The 15,506-nt window shown below is 41.8% G+C and overlaps 1 protein-coding gene across 1 annotated transcript in view; it reads left to right on the forward strand.

Annotated features, from left to right (window-relative positions):
* Positions 1-15,506, forward strand: part of Grip1 (glutamate receptor interacting protein 1) — a 263,579-nt gene that overhangs the window by 182,383 nt on the left and 65,690 nt on the right. The window contains 3 exon segments of the mRNA XM_005357916.3: positions 1,227-1,413; positions 1,998-2,143; positions 10,900-10,980. Of these exon segments, the coding sequence (XP_005357973.2) occupies positions 1,227-1,413; positions 1,998-2,143; positions 10,900-10,980 (414 nt within the window).

Below are 15,506 nucleotides of genomic sequence, written 5' to 3' on the forward strand. Positions count from 1 at the left end.
AATATTAAGGCCTTGGGGATCTTTGAAGGGAAGGTGGAGCACAGCCCTGGGCTGTGTTGACAGAGAGCTGAAGAAGGATGGATTTGCGGGTGAAGGACATTGAGGGAGCGGAAGAGCCACGGAGTCGGTGTGCTAGACAGTTGTCAGCACAGTCAGGACAGAGAATCATTAAAGTTACGATATGGGAGAGTGGAGACATGAAGTCAGCAAGGAAATGGAGAAATTAGGAAAAGTAGCAAAGTAGCCGATTAGGGAGCAGAAATATATAGAGAATACAGAATTTTAAAAAGCAGTTTGAGAAGGGAAAACACTGTGAATGAGCAAGGAGTGTCAACAAAACAAAAACCACCTCTATTTGTCCCATGTAAAAGAGTAGGAAGAAATGGGTTTGGGTTGGAGCAGGGTTGGAAGTGACTTTAAGTTAGAACAGTGAGCTAAAGACCCACATGGAGAAGGTGACATTGGACAAAGGACCCTTGCAGACTGATGGTGTGCACAAGGACCAGAGCTAAGAGAGGCATCTAGATGTGGAATGGCGCTTTCATTGCCAAAGCTGGGGATGCAAGTAAGACAGAGATGTCCGGCTAGAGACATGCGTGAGTAGAGGAGAAGTGGCTGAAATGGGAGACAACTGGGGCTGGCGGCTGGGCAGAAAAGGAACAAACACGGAGGGAGCGAATGTGGGGTCAAGTAGAATGTATGAAGTTTGGATGGCTCACCACGCCCACCCAGTACTAGAGAAAGACTGGAAACCAAGAGAGCCTCGCTATTCTAGGGGCCACATAGAAACTGTTTCCTCAAAACAAAAGGTTGCCATGTTCATGTCGCATAGGGTTGAAGTGGGAAGTCTTAGAGACGCCATCCCAGATCCAGAGAAAGGGATTCAGACATCCCGGAATGGAAGGACCTGGCCCCATTTCCTCCTCAGTTGAGGCTTGCACAGCCCAGGACTAGACAGCATGCTTGGATCCCAGGGTTTTCCTGTTCTCACAGTCTCTCCCCAGTTCCTGGGACAAGGATTTGGAGTGGCTACACTGGCCATGACTCCAGTCTGACAAATTGGGAGATGCATTTACCCTGTTAAGCTGGAAGGCCTTTCTGCTGTAAGGCCAGTATTTAAGCTCCCTCCATTGCCTGGGAGCCTCTCTTCAGACATACCACTCCGTTTTGGAAATGCTGATGCCTGCCTGAACCTCCAGTCACCCTCTTCATGTTTCTTCCTCTAGTGTCTTTAGCCTCTAGCACTGTGGGATTGGCTGGACAGGTTGTTCACACGGAAACCACAGAGGTGGTCCTGACAGCTGATCCTGTCACGGGCTTTGGACTCCAACTGCAGGGCAGCGTGTTTGCCACGGAGACGCTCTCCTCCCCGCCTCTGATTTCCTATATTGAAGCTGACAGCCCAGCAGAGAGGTGAGGCACTCTCCCTTCCCAGCAGCCTTTCTGCCCTGCGTTTCTAACCCCAGCAATCTGTGAATAACTAATAAATAATGGAACAGCACTTCAATGCAGCAAAAGCAAAATGTAGTTAACTATCCATTCTGATGATAAAATTTTATGGTTTTTATCAGGTTTGAGAAGCATTATGAGGAATAATTTAACAGATTTTGTTCACTGGAAAACTAGAGGCTGTATTAATTATAAAGGAGAAAAATCTATACAAAAAAGTGGCTAGCATCCAACTGAAGTTATTTCTCTGCATTGCAGGAATGAACATTCATCTTTGCTATCTGTTCCTTCCAGTCAGATTATAGTGCTATCATAGTTATAAATTATTAATTCCCTGGGATCTTTAAGAACCCACTTGACCACAGTTGTAACCATGGGATTCAAGAGTGAAGGGCATTGCAGTTGACCTAACATGTTTGCCAGTAGAATTGACTCTAGAAAATCAAATGGTGATGTTATTTTTCAAAGATTAAATGAGGTACCCTGGCAAGTGCAGCTCCATGATCATTGACTCTAACTCCAGCCTCTCTCATGTGGTCCTGAACTAGATGTGGGGTGCTACAGATTGGAGACAGAGTAATGGCCATTAATGGAATCCCAACCGAAGACAGCACCTTCGAGGAAGCCAATCAGCTCCTGCGAGACTCTTCCATCACAAGCAAAGTCACACTGGAGATTGAATTTGATGTTGCAGGTAAAATCTGACCCTCAAGTCCATGATAGTGTCAGGAGAGGGTTGCACATGACTTATGTCAGCTACATGGCAGAAAGGGGGGTGTAGATATAGATATATATATATTTATACATGTATACCCAACATGTTTTTGTTTAAGAGGTTTATTCGGTCGTTTTGCATTGTTTATTTCATTCATTAAATTTCCACTGAAGACCTGAAGATTGACATGACAAATCAGACAATTGATGTCCACTGTGGATGTGATTTTGAGAATTTATGTCACCTTTATTCTTTCTAACTTTACACGTTTGAGCTAGAGAAACCAGATTCCTTAGGCTCAGCAACAAGAACACCTTGTCTCACTGGTCCTGCTGCGGAGAACACGTGACAGTTAGGTGGGGAGCCGTGAAAATTCATGGGCTGAATAGATGTAAGGCCAGTAGGCAAGTACTTGGTCTTTAGTCTAAGGAGAAATCTCACTGGACACTTATGGGAATGACAAGGAGGATTCCACTCAAGATTGTTTCACCAGGGTCAAGAGGATTGATTCTAATAGATGATAGAAACCATCTCTAAATACAGACAGGGAGGGTAGAGATGAACATATAATCAATGGACAAGATGAACGTGATAAAAACCAGCAGGTTAAAAAAAAAATATATACTAGGAGAAACCTTAGGTATCAGAGGCAGAGGAGGGGTACAAATGATTACCAACCTGACTCTGAGGTATTCGTTTTTACTTTTGCTTTTGTTAGTCAAGATACAAAATAATTTTGTGTGTTTTCATTTCTATACATGTACTGTGGTTGTGTTCACACCCTAACTAGCCTTCCTATTTCATGTTATCCCATCTCCCTCCCTCCCTCCCAAATAATTCCCCACCATTCATAGATGTTTGTCTGCTGGGAAGGTAGCTCAGTGGTATGAAGCTTATCTAGCATGAACTATGGCCCTGGATTTGATACCCAGCATCACTGAAGAAGGGCAAAAGGAAGAAAGGAGGGAGAAAGGGAGAATAGAAGGGATGGAGGGAAAGAAATGAAGGGAAGGGAAGATTGATTGTCTTCACACCGCAAAATATGGGCCCTACATATCCAGTGATTTTTTTACCAAAAGGTAAAGGCATACCTTTAGACACAAGGATCATATGCAAACAAATATTTGTCAGGAGCCAGTGATTCTCCTGCACGATGTATACGTAATGGCAGTTAGGAGAGTAAAAGGTCCCCATTGTCATATATCTTTTAAAAGAAATGGAAATTTAATTTAAAAGGCTGTCAGTGTGAAGTTTTAACTATAAGTTCTCTGAGAAAAAATGGTGCTTAGAATATAGACAGGCCTCAGTCGGTCCACGGTAAATGCGGGAAGGAAGGAATTGATGAAACGCATTTGGCTCCATGAGGAGACTTTGGTTATGAACGTCTGTTTGTGTCAGAACTGGGTTTAAATCTGCTTTCTCTGGGGGTCCTGGTCTCTTGGGACTGCTTTCTTCTACAATCGACTTTTTTCTTGTTATACGATGACCCATTTTTTTCTGAAGTGTGTGCCTTCTAATTCCTGTGATCCAGCAGGACTTGGATAGAAAGACCTTGTAAGAATCAGTCAAGTGGCAGAGAGGTTTAGTTATCAAACAAGAAAGCCGTCCAGTGGCCCCACAGAGTATACTTAACAACTGTGACAGAAAATTAGGGTTAAAAGAATTATTGCAATCCCGTACCTTTGCTTTATGCATGAAGAGGGAATTGGGGTTCTGGTGGGGAAACTCTAGGTCTAATAGAGAATGGCAGACACTAAATCTATTGACTTGCAGCCCATTTTCCCTCTATTGCTTTACCACCTTTTTGATTTAAAAAATTGCTAAATAAAATTATTACAGGAGATATTAGAGATTCACCACCATGAAACTGTTAGAACAGGCTTCTCGAACCTGGAATTCGGGGAGAAGACTGTAATGACACCACGGGAGTGCAATGACCAGTGCAATGGCCAGTGCAATGACCAGTGCAATGACCAGTGCAATTTGGCCGTCTTTGTAAAAATTATCACAGTATCCAAGTGTTTGCTTGTGTTATAAATGTATTTATTTTGTATACCCTGGAATTTTATTTGGTGTCTCATGCATCCTTAATGTGCCTACATATATATTTTTAATATTTGTTGATTTAATACTTTAATAACTTTAAGCTCCTGAAAAATAGGAGCTGTATCTATTAAGCCTACTTTATTCAGTACCCAGCTGGTCTAATAAAGGTCATGAAATAGATATTTCAGGTCGTCTACAATAGGCCGGGGTGGGGAATGTGTTTCCATCTGTTATCCTCCTGCTGTTGCTCATGGTGGACATCACTAATTGATAACACTAATTCTCCTGATGGGTGCAGATGCAACCTTAAAACCCTCAGGAAGACACGCCAGGTCCTTCCTTGTCTACTGGAATCATCACTGGAAACTTTTAGAAACAAGCAAATCCTTTTCAATCATTTCAGAACTTGGGACCTGGATGGGGAATATGTGGATGCGGGCTCTGTCAAGTCCGGCCTCTCCTTCTGGATTCATGCCTAATTGCCTGGATGTAAGCCATAAAGTTCCAGAGTTCTGCCTCAGGATGTTTTACACATCAAGATGAATGTTCCAGCCCTTGGCTTTCAGTGCTCAGCGATCTCTATTTAATAAATATTTTAAATGCCATAGGGATGGTTAAAAGCGAACACACTCTTGCCTGTGTCTGTCTTTTTAAACCAGCAGTGCAATGCTATGCAAGCACCTTAGTGAGTTTATCAGGCAGAGGCGTTCAAAGCTGAAGACACTCAACACCATCACTATTTGAGTTCTTTTACTGGAATCCTTTACCTAGGTAGGATTTTACAAAGTTAGAACCTCATCTTCTCCCATTTTGCCCATTCAATTTTTTAAAATGATAATCTATATAGTGAATACCACAAGATCTTCAAGTTCCCACTTCCACTCTGACGGTATCTGTTGTGAGAAGTCTCGGCGCAAACATATGAAGTGCTGTTGGCCATGGGCCAGAGCCCTGGTGCTTTCATCTGAGTGGGGGAGAGTCTAACATTTACACTCCTCACGGGGTGCCTCGGCTGATAAATGATGCAGTAGCAGTTATCTTACTGTGCCAACAATGAGTGCTGCAGGCAGGAAATCAGACCAATGGGAAAGGAGGAAACCTTTTTACCCAAATGTGTTTTTAATTATAGTTTTAACAAAGATGAAGCAAAACCAGGGAAGTGCAAAATAATCACAGGGGTCTTAGAAAATAAACATCATTTGTTTTCAGAATTACATCCACTGACGCTAAACCTGTTGTTTGTCCAAATAATGGAGCCTTCTCCTCATTAACCATATTTGTTTATGAACCCCGAATTAAATATTCCTTTGCTTTCGCAACCAAATAATTATATACGGAAAATACCAGCTATAAAGTAAATCGCACTGGCATATAAAGATTAGAATGAAGCCACAGTTTGATCAAAGAGATTCATTAGTTGATACATATTCCCCTTTGTGAATTTTTTCAAATCACACACAGTCAACAGTGATACATTACTCTGTTCCAGGAAGTCATAATATGTCCTCTGATGTCATTAATAGTGTTAATCATTGTCAGATTTCCCTGCATTAAAATTGTACAAAAGCAAGGAGGGCAGATGATTCAGTGGATGAAGGTGCTTGCTACCAAGCTTGAGTTCAGTATCTACAAGGTAGAAGAGAACCAACTCCCAAAGGTTGTTCTCTGACTTCCACCTGTGTACCATTTCCCCACCAACACACACAGGGAGGGAGGGGGAGAGAGAGAGAGAGAGAGAGAGAGAGAGAGAGAGAGAGAGAGAGAGATAAAGAAGAAGAGAGAAGAGGAAAAGAGGGAGGGAAAAGAGAGGACTGCCACACAAAGAAATAAATGTAAAATGTTAAAAATGAATGCAACAGTTGCTGTTGCAGTACCAAGTATTCTCAGTCAGTGTTTCCTGGGCTTCTGTGACTCTAAGTCCCAATTTGTGGGAGATATATTCATCCACAGAGGCAGAAATATAAACATGCGTTATGCGCCTCTTCATTTTCTGAGAACTTTTTTTCTTAAAATAGAGAAATGAAAATAACCTAATAAATATGAGATGGATACTAAATAATGGAGTTCCATGGACTCTTATTTTTATTGGTATTGCTGGATCCTGAGGTAGGTTGATTCCCAATATTCTGAGGAACCGCAATACTGATTTCCAAAGTGGTTGTACAAGTTTGCGTTCCCACCAGCAATGGATGAGTGTTCCCCTTACTCCACATCCTCTCCAGCATAAGCTATCATTGGTGCTTTTAATCTTAGCTGCTCTGACTGGTGTAAGATAGTATCTCAGAGTTGTTTCAGTTTGCATTTCCCTGATGGCTAACAATGTTGAACATTTTCTTAAGTGTCTTTTGGCCATTTGAGATTCTTCTGTTGAGAATTCTATGTTTAGTTCTGTATCCTATTTTTTAATTGGGTTATTTAAATTTTTAATGTCTAATTTCTTGAGTTCTTTTTATATTTTGAAGATCAGACCTCTCTCTGATGTGGGGTTAGTTAAGATCTTTTCCCATTCAGTAGGCTGCATTTTTGTCTTATTGACCATGTTCTTTGCTTTGAAGAAGCTTCTCAGTATTATGAGGTTTCATTTATTTATTGTTGCTTTCAGTGTCTGTGCTACTGGGGTTATATTTAGGAAGTGGTCTCCTGTGCTCATGCATTGAAGACTACTTCCCACTTTTATCAGGTTCAGTGTGGTCAGATTTATATTGAAGTCTTTAATCCATTTGGACTTGAGTTTTGTGCATGGAGACAGATATGAATCTATTTAAATTCTACATGTTGACATCCAGTTATGCCAGTACCATTTGATGAAGATACTTTCTTTTTTCCATTGTATAATTTTAGCTTATTTGTCAAATATCAGGTGTTCATGGGTGTGTGGATTAATATCCTGGTCTTCAATTTGATTCCATTGGTCCACTTCTCTGTTTTTATGCCAATACCAAGCTGTTTTTATTACTGCAGCTCTGTGATAGAGCTTGATGTCAGGGATGGTGATGCCTACAGAAGTTCCTTTATTGTACAGGATTGTTTTGGCTATCCTGAATTTTTTGTTTTTCATATGAAGTTGGTTATTGTTCTTTCAAGGTCTGTGAAGAATTTGATGGGGATTGCATTGAATCTATAGATTGCTTGTGGTAGGATTGCCATTTTACTATGTTGATCCTATCTATGCAAGAACATGGAAGATCTTTCCATTTTCTGGTATCTTCTTAAATTTCTTTCATCAAAGACTTAAAGTTCTTGCCAAATAGGTCTTTCACTTCTTTGGTTAGTGTTACCCCAAAATGTTTTATGTTATTTGTGGCTATTGTGAAAGGTGTTGCCTCTCTGATTTCCCTCTCAGCTTCTTTATCATTTGTGTATAGGAGGGCTACTGATTTTTTGGAGTTGATCTTGTATCCTGCCACACTACTGAAGGTATTTATCACCTGTAGGAGTTCTCTGGTAGAGGTTTTGGGGTCACTTATATATACTCATATCACCATGATCAAGTTGACTTCATCCCAGAGATGCAGGACTGGTTCAACATACAAAAATCAATCAATGTAATCCATCATGTAAACAAACTTTTTCGGTGAGATAGTCACATCTTGCTTGCTGTGTCTGGGTCACTCCATGCACTCTTAAGGACTACTGACCAGGCCAGCTTTATCTAAGCAATCAGATGGAAACTGCTGGCTAAGCCTGGGAGCAGTTGGGTGGCAGATTTCCGCGTGCTCCCCATCCCATCTTTTCTATTGCCTCAGTCTTTGCATCTTTCAGTAATTGCATCAGAAATGCATCCCAGCTGATTTATGAAGAAGGGGGGGGGGGTATGGAAGTATGAGCTTCCACAGTTCTGAGGGGCTCCAATCAGATGTGCTGATTTATGAAGAAGGGGGGGGGGTTATGGAAGTATGAGCTTCCTCAGTTCTGAGGGGCTCCAATCAGATGTGCTGATTTATGAAGAAAGGGGGGTTATGGAAGTATGAGCTTCCACAGTTCTGAGGAGCTCCAATCAGATGTGCCTAATGTTGGCACTCTTCAAGATCCTGTTTGCACCTTGTGCACACATTTTTATTTCTTGCTTCTTTCTGCAGACCAGCTTTTGGTGCAAGTGAGCACAACACAGACCCTTCAAAACCCAGCACTCCCAGTTTCCTTGTTACCTCCAAGGTCTTAAATGCTCTCTTAGGAGATGGAAAGGGGTTCGCTTCTGTTTTTAGAATGTTAAACAATCAAGACGTAGGAAAGGAATAGAGGGAAGGCAGGGAAAGAAGAAATATTTAGAAAATAGTTACAATGTGCACAGACGTATGTGATATCAGAAAGTAAAATGTCATAATTATCAGTTATTTCATTTCTATTTCTGCCCCAGTGCATCAAAATTAGTTTGTCTTTTTGAAGTTCATTGCCTGACTGGATAATTGTGTCTGCCTCTAGTCATCTTCACGGTGCTGTCTAGGAGAGCAGCAATGGTTCATATTCATGAGTAATTGAAGGATACAAAGGTAGGAAAAAATGTTGCCAGAAATCTCAGGGAGTCTTAGGAGAGTTAGCTTTTGATACTGGGAAATTAAGGGTCCTCTCTTAGTGTTCATAACCTCATTAATGAAAAACAATGGGAAAAAATAGAAAGTGGATACAGTTTTTTTAGAGTTTAAAATGAAAACTCTAGAGCAAGCAAATTTTAGATCTTGCAGCACCTATAATTGAAGGAGGGAGAAGTTAAGTTGACATGGACAGTAGCTGCTTGGTGTCAGGTGGTCCCATGGACAGTAGCTGCTTGGTGGCAGGTGGTCCCAAGGTAAGAGAAACTTTTAGAAAAGAGGCAATGAAGCCTGAGCATTAGGGAGTTTTAAGGCAAACTTAAGCTCTGGCTCACATCTAAGGAAAAAAAATAGAAGAAAAGAGAAAGCAATTGTCAGGCCTTTCTATTAACACAGAAATACAGGCAGACCCATCTGAACTCCAGGACAGCTCACAAAGAGTGCAATAGGGGGCAGGAATTCTGGGTAGGGAAGGTACATTATCTTTATCTTAAAGTGAACTTGCCTTCCTAGGGGTGGCCCCCTATCCAGGCCCTTGACCTCCCAACCTGCCAGACTGAATTAACTCAGAAGGAGAGGGATCCAAGGCATGTCTCTACCTAGAGGCAGATTCCATGCTTACTGTATCATTACGAAATGGGAAACATGCAAATTCTTAATGGATAAATAAGTAAATATGCAGGTTCACGTCCTGGAACATCGGAGTGTTCATTGAGAACAGAAGGCAAAGATACTGAGTCAGTCTTTGACACCAGACTGGTCCCGGGAATATTTTAGAAGCCTGAGAGGAACTATGAACGTCGCAGGTTAGCTCATCCCTCTGAAGGAAGAGCAGAGTGGAGGGAGGATGCTGGGGTACAAGACCATGCTGCAGCCTGAACCAGATGGGCAGTTTGGGGTCTTTGTCACAGGTGACTTTCTAGCATCCTGGAGGGGCTGAGGGAAATCAAATTTTTATTGTGTTCTCTCCTTTAACGCTCTGTGGTGAACCTTCTAAATTGGAAGATCAGATTCTGGGCTTGTAAAAAGTTTACTGCTTAGACTTCTCAAGGGAAAGGACAAAAGGCCAAGAGCAATTTAAGACAGACTCTTAACTTCTCCATGAGGACAGTCCTAATTTTTGCCTAGGTGTGCAAAATGTGTTACACATGCAGTGAACAAATTGGACTAGGTACCAGGGAGCTCAATAGTTCTACCTGCTTATCAGCTTTTGTAGTTGGATCTTTGTCTATTGGGGGGTTAGCAAGGCTTTAGTGGGGGTGATGAACCAGTAAGAGTAGGCTAGAGTAGTAATCCCATGATCCTCCTCTTCTGCTGTTTCCTTTGCTTTTGGTACTGTTACAAAAGTCTTGGATGAAGGGCGCTTTCTTAGGGTATCACTGAATTTATTCCATGGTATTCTGCAAAGAAGACCTACTCAGACAGGAAAGGGAAATGACGGTTGGAGAGGGAGCCATTGACCAACTGCCAGCAGAGGTCTGAGGTGGGGATTAGAAAGTTGCAGCTACCTATGAATAAAGTCGGAGAGATGCCTGGGGTCTTGGGGAGAAAGGTACTCCTGCAGATATGAGGCGGGATGCCTACATCCGAGTCACCAGAGACTTAAAGCAGAGATGCGGGTGAGCTCAGAAAGTAACCGTTACAGATCCCAGGTAGAGCACCAATGACAACTCAAACACTGATCTACCCAAGTCCTACTTGGAAAACTAACGAACTTATTGGATTATGTGCAGGATAGAGGTGAGTGGTTACTCATCCGAGCATGGACAACTCTGAAACAGCTAATCACTGAAGAAGCCTACCCCAGCGTGATCACAGTTTGTGAAAGTTAGTAACACAGGACCTCACTATACAACGGTCACACAGATCAATGGATCTGATCAGTCCCTGCTCTCCCCAGAAGTTCTTAATGTTTTTATAACTTTAGTAGTCAAGCGACCTGGATCATCTTATAAGTTTCAGGGACTTCTTGAGGTTTGTGAGTTGTTTACCTCTGAATCTAAAAGAGCTTACCCCTGTAATGGAATGTTTCATGTTAGAACTTCCCTTGTCTTAATGAACAGCTTAGGATGGAAATGTTTTAATTCAGAAGACTATCCCTACCCAATATCCAGTCTCCTCTGAGATCTATAAACACTCTCTTCTGTTTTGAAATTACAGAGTCTGTCATCCCAAGTAGTGGAACATTTCACGTAAAACTGCCTAAGAAGCACAGCGTGGAACTGGGAATAACCATCAGCTGTAAGTAGAATGGGCCTTTCTTAAAATACTATATAATTAAAGATTCTATATAAATCTGTTGCCAAGGGGTTTGCCGGTGTAGCGTTTTCTTCCCCCATTTCAGCGTCAGCATAGGACACTTCGGAGCCAGCTGCACTGCCAGCACCTGATAGCCTTGGAGGAAGATGAGCAGCTTCCCGTTCTCTCTGCTGTTTCAGTCTTTCTCTACAAGAAGAGAGCTTACTTGGTGAAGTGCTTGCCCTGGCAGAAAATCTGAAATAGCCCAAGCATCCATGTAAAAGGCTGGACACAGTGGCATGCATCTGTAGTCACAGCACTGAAAAGCAGCAGAAGGCAGGCTCGCTTAGACCTTCTAGCCAGAAAGTCTCTCCAATGAGTGAGCTCCAGCTTCAGTGAGAGATCCTGTCTCAACAAAATGAAGCAGAAGGTGACTGAGGAGGACCTTAGATGCCAACCTCTGGCTTTCACAAGCTTTTACACACACACATGCACACTCAGACAAAAGAAAACAATATAAATGGAAGCAAGATTTCCATGAAGTATGGGGCTAAGTCTTTTAAGACAACAGCTATGTACTTTGTATGCTGTCCAGCAAGTCGTAGTGAGCATCTCTCACACGCCAATACACAAATAGATGACTAAGTAACTGGATGAGCAGAAATACACATATAATTGTCTACATTTTTATGCCCTGTGCTTTTCTCTAATTCAATGAATACAAGAAAGAATAATAGAGCTCAAAAAATGTTTTTATATATTCTCAAGGCTTTCTATGATTATATGTAATTTACAAGACTCAATCAATGTCTTTTAGTAAATTCCTGAAGTACTCATGGTACCTGGTCTGAATAACCAAACCAAAATGAAAAAGTATATATATGTATATGTATATATATATATACATATATATATATATATATATATATGTATGACCTTAATTCTCTTCCTCCCTAGGGATCTAGTTTTATAACTGCTTTGATAAACCAACTTTGAAAATTCCAGCCCCCAAGCAAATGAAACATATGGTCAATGCAAAAGGACCAAGGAGACACAGAGGGGCAGGGACTCTGACCACAAGGTTGTCCGTTCAAGAAAGAATGATGAGAAAACATAAAAATGCTTCAACACATACTGGGCAGAGTTTATGGTTCAGTGGTTATGGCAAAAATAAATAAAAAGCATCCTCAATTGGGTAGTATGAAATAGGGCTGTCCAATTCTACTTTAATGACATAAATTTAACACTGGAACTGCACTTTTATTTCTAATGGTAAACCACACACGCCTGCCATCATACTAAAACAAGTACTACCGCGTGGCACATCCTCTGCAGGAATGAGATGACAGCTGTCTGGCACTCTCCACCCGCCCTGAGTAGCCATCGGAGAGGGGAGTCAACAGCAAATGAAGTGACACTCAGAGCACTAAGACACCACCCTGCAGTACAACTGAAAATGATTCAACTTCTGAATAATGCAAAGATGTTATAGTGTGTGAGTGACATCTCAAGTCCTATGAGTGTGTGTGTGTGTGTGTGTGTGTGTGTGTGTGTGTGTGTGTGTGTGTGGAGTGTGGAGTGAGGAAAGCAGAAGTCATTCCTCAGAAGCTATCCAGTATTGTTTCTGAAACAGGGTCTCGTAGTGGTCTGGAAGTTGCCAATGAGGCTGCGTAGGCTAACAGGTGAACCCACAAACTGCTACAAGAATGTGTTGAGTCCCAGCTCACCATGTGCAACTGTTACTGTGAAGCTTTGAGTGTTGCAGTTCCAGATGGAGAAGGGATGCACAAGTCTCTCTCTTTCATTCACACACACACACACACACACACACACACACACACACACACACACACTTGTCAGCTCCTCAGAGCTCCGACTGCACTTACACAAGTAGTCATCATTATACTGCGTGTGTTTCTTCCTGGAAAATACTTGTGATTGACAAATCGAAGAAACATAAGGCACTTCAAAACAAAAATAAAAGGCCATCCAGGAGTTGTGTGTATTGCAGTGAGAGAGGAAACTCCCAAAGGCCTCTCTCAGTTCCCTGTACACACAAGGTCTTCACTCAATGCCTGTATCTGTTACATGCATGGATAAGACGTCTTTATCAGCAATGTTCTACTAAGCGCTGTGCCCTCCAGGAAAGAAGCCTTTGGGTAAGATGGTGAATACGAAGTGCTGAGCAGACTATTGCATGGATTAAAGATGTGGAAAACAGTCAAGAGCAAGGACCTAAAGGCCAAACTGCCCCTCTCTGTAAAAGGATGCACTATTAAATGCATGTGAACATGTATGTAAAATACATGCACAAATACATATAAATATATGTATACATCTGTGTGTGTATATACACAAATTACACATATATACACACATATATAAAACACATTGTGAACCTCAGCACACGTTAGCAAGATGGTCATTCATGACTTTACACAAAGCCTTCTCAAATATTTTAAGCAAATCTCTAGAGAACAAAAATGTAATGATCACACCAAAATACATTGTATAAAATTTTCAAGCAATAAATTTAAAAAATATATGTTTTTAAGTCTAGTATGCACTCCAGTTGTGTTATATCGACTGGAAATCCAGGCCCCTTGCCATCAACCATACACGGGCTCTGAGTGAAGCTGAGGGCCTGCTATGATTGATTGATATTTTTTTCACCATCTTTGTACAAATTCCCCTTTCTGCCTTTTTCTCCTTGTGAAACCTCTGTGTTCAGAAGGGGACCTTCACCATGAGAGGCACTAATGTCCACAGTGTGTCCAGTTACCCTCCATAGCAGGGGTTCCCCACCTGTGGCTCATGACCCCTTCAAGACTATCAGAAGTATCAGCTGCTTACATCACATTCATAACAGCAGCAAAGTTACAGTTCTAAAGTAGCAACAAAAATAATTTTGTCGTTGGGGATCACTACAGCATGAAGTATTAAAGGATCCCAGCTTTAGGAAGGTTGAGAACCACTGCTCTGTGGTGAGAGGCTCACATCCCCTCGTGTGTCCAGCCACACGGCAGTCCTCACTGAGAGAAAAATGGCATCCTCTGAATTTGGATGTGGTGAACAATTTTAGCCCAATTTTCTTAGGCTCTTGATGAGACATTCATGGTATTTTAGAGCCAGGCATTACTTTCATTGATGTTGCAGTAATATGGAATGGTTTATTAGGGGAGGTGAAGTGGGGTAAATGAATAGACAGGACTGTGTTTTAAAACATAGCCATACCCTAGTGCCCCCTTACCCCAACAAGTCCATAATTACGGCTCCTACCTTCCAACAAATCCACCCACCCGTCAACTCAGAGAACTTTGGTTCTGTCCTGTGTTTGCCCTTGTCACTAGAGCCTTTTGACATTGGCATTTCCTTTTGAGCTTTTGCAGCTGGGATTTGTCCTGACAATAGACACAGCACTGTGCAACTGTGTGTGTTTTCCTCCTTAGTCCTCATGCCAGTCCTGGGATGGCCACGTTCTTCAGAGAGGAATAAACGGTACAGTTCAGCTGCATAGTTGTCCAAAGTCAATAAAAGGCAAAGCAAGAACCGCAGCATATTCTTTCAGCCTGCATGCTGGCTTTCCTGTGCCCGTGCCATTCAGCCCTGGCAACATCTGATTGATGAACTTCCCAGCGCCTAGATCGGAAAAGCAAAAGGCGGCGTCCTATGCATGTAGTTAATTTCTTGGCCTTCTTTCTGACACGTGACTAGATACTCTGCAGGAACAAAGGCTTAGTTTGCTGTTCTTTATAAAAATCACAAAGCGGACTGTATGACAGGCACAACAAATTTTCATCTTTTCTGTAAAAATAAATTTCTCCCAGAGAGGGTGATCAATGATCGTAACACCTCTAAAATTAAATGACGTTGGATGAGCACATGCTATCTTGGCAGGAGAAACATGTGAGGTTTTCCAATGTCAAAATCCTATGTGAAGATCAAGAAAAGGAAAACAGAGGACAGCAGCAGACTCTGACAGGGACTTCAGTGTATTTTATATTCCCCAGAAGCCCAGGACTTGGGGGCTCCAGAACTGGGGATATGTAAAAATAATGGTTAGCTCAGACAGTAGGAGCAGGAGTAGGAGCGGTTGATTCCACTTGTGAAATAACATACAATGTCACCAGTTTGTTTTTCAGTCTTAATCATTCTCTGCTTGTATTATGAACCATACGAGTTTGTTCCCTTCCTTCCTAGACCATCACCACATACATGTGTCTTTCTTGCCTCTGCATTCTTTCAACATGGATATTACAAATAATCTTGGCATGATCAGGATTTGCTACTCATTTTAGCACGGCCGTGTTATCAGTGTTCAGAAACAAGTCGTACAGAATCCTGTTTCTTTACTTTTCTGTAGAATTTAGTTGCATATTAGGGAGTTGTCTAGTTCATGCTTTTAAATATATGAATCCCAAGGCTTCTGAGCGTTTCTGGGAGATAAACTTGGTTACACTGAGTGAGAGGAGCTATCCCAGGGACAGACACTTAGTTACACTGAGTGGGAGGAGCTATCCCAGGGACAG

The sequence above is a fragment of the Microtus ochrogaster genome, chromosome 24, assembly GCF_000317375.1.
Source record: "Microtus ochrogaster isolate Prairie Vole_2 chromosome 24, MicOch1.0, whole genome shotgun sequence".
Taxonomy (NCBI): domain Eukaryota; kingdom Metazoa; phylum Chordata; class Mammalia; order Rodentia; family Cricetidae; genus Microtus; species Microtus ochrogaster.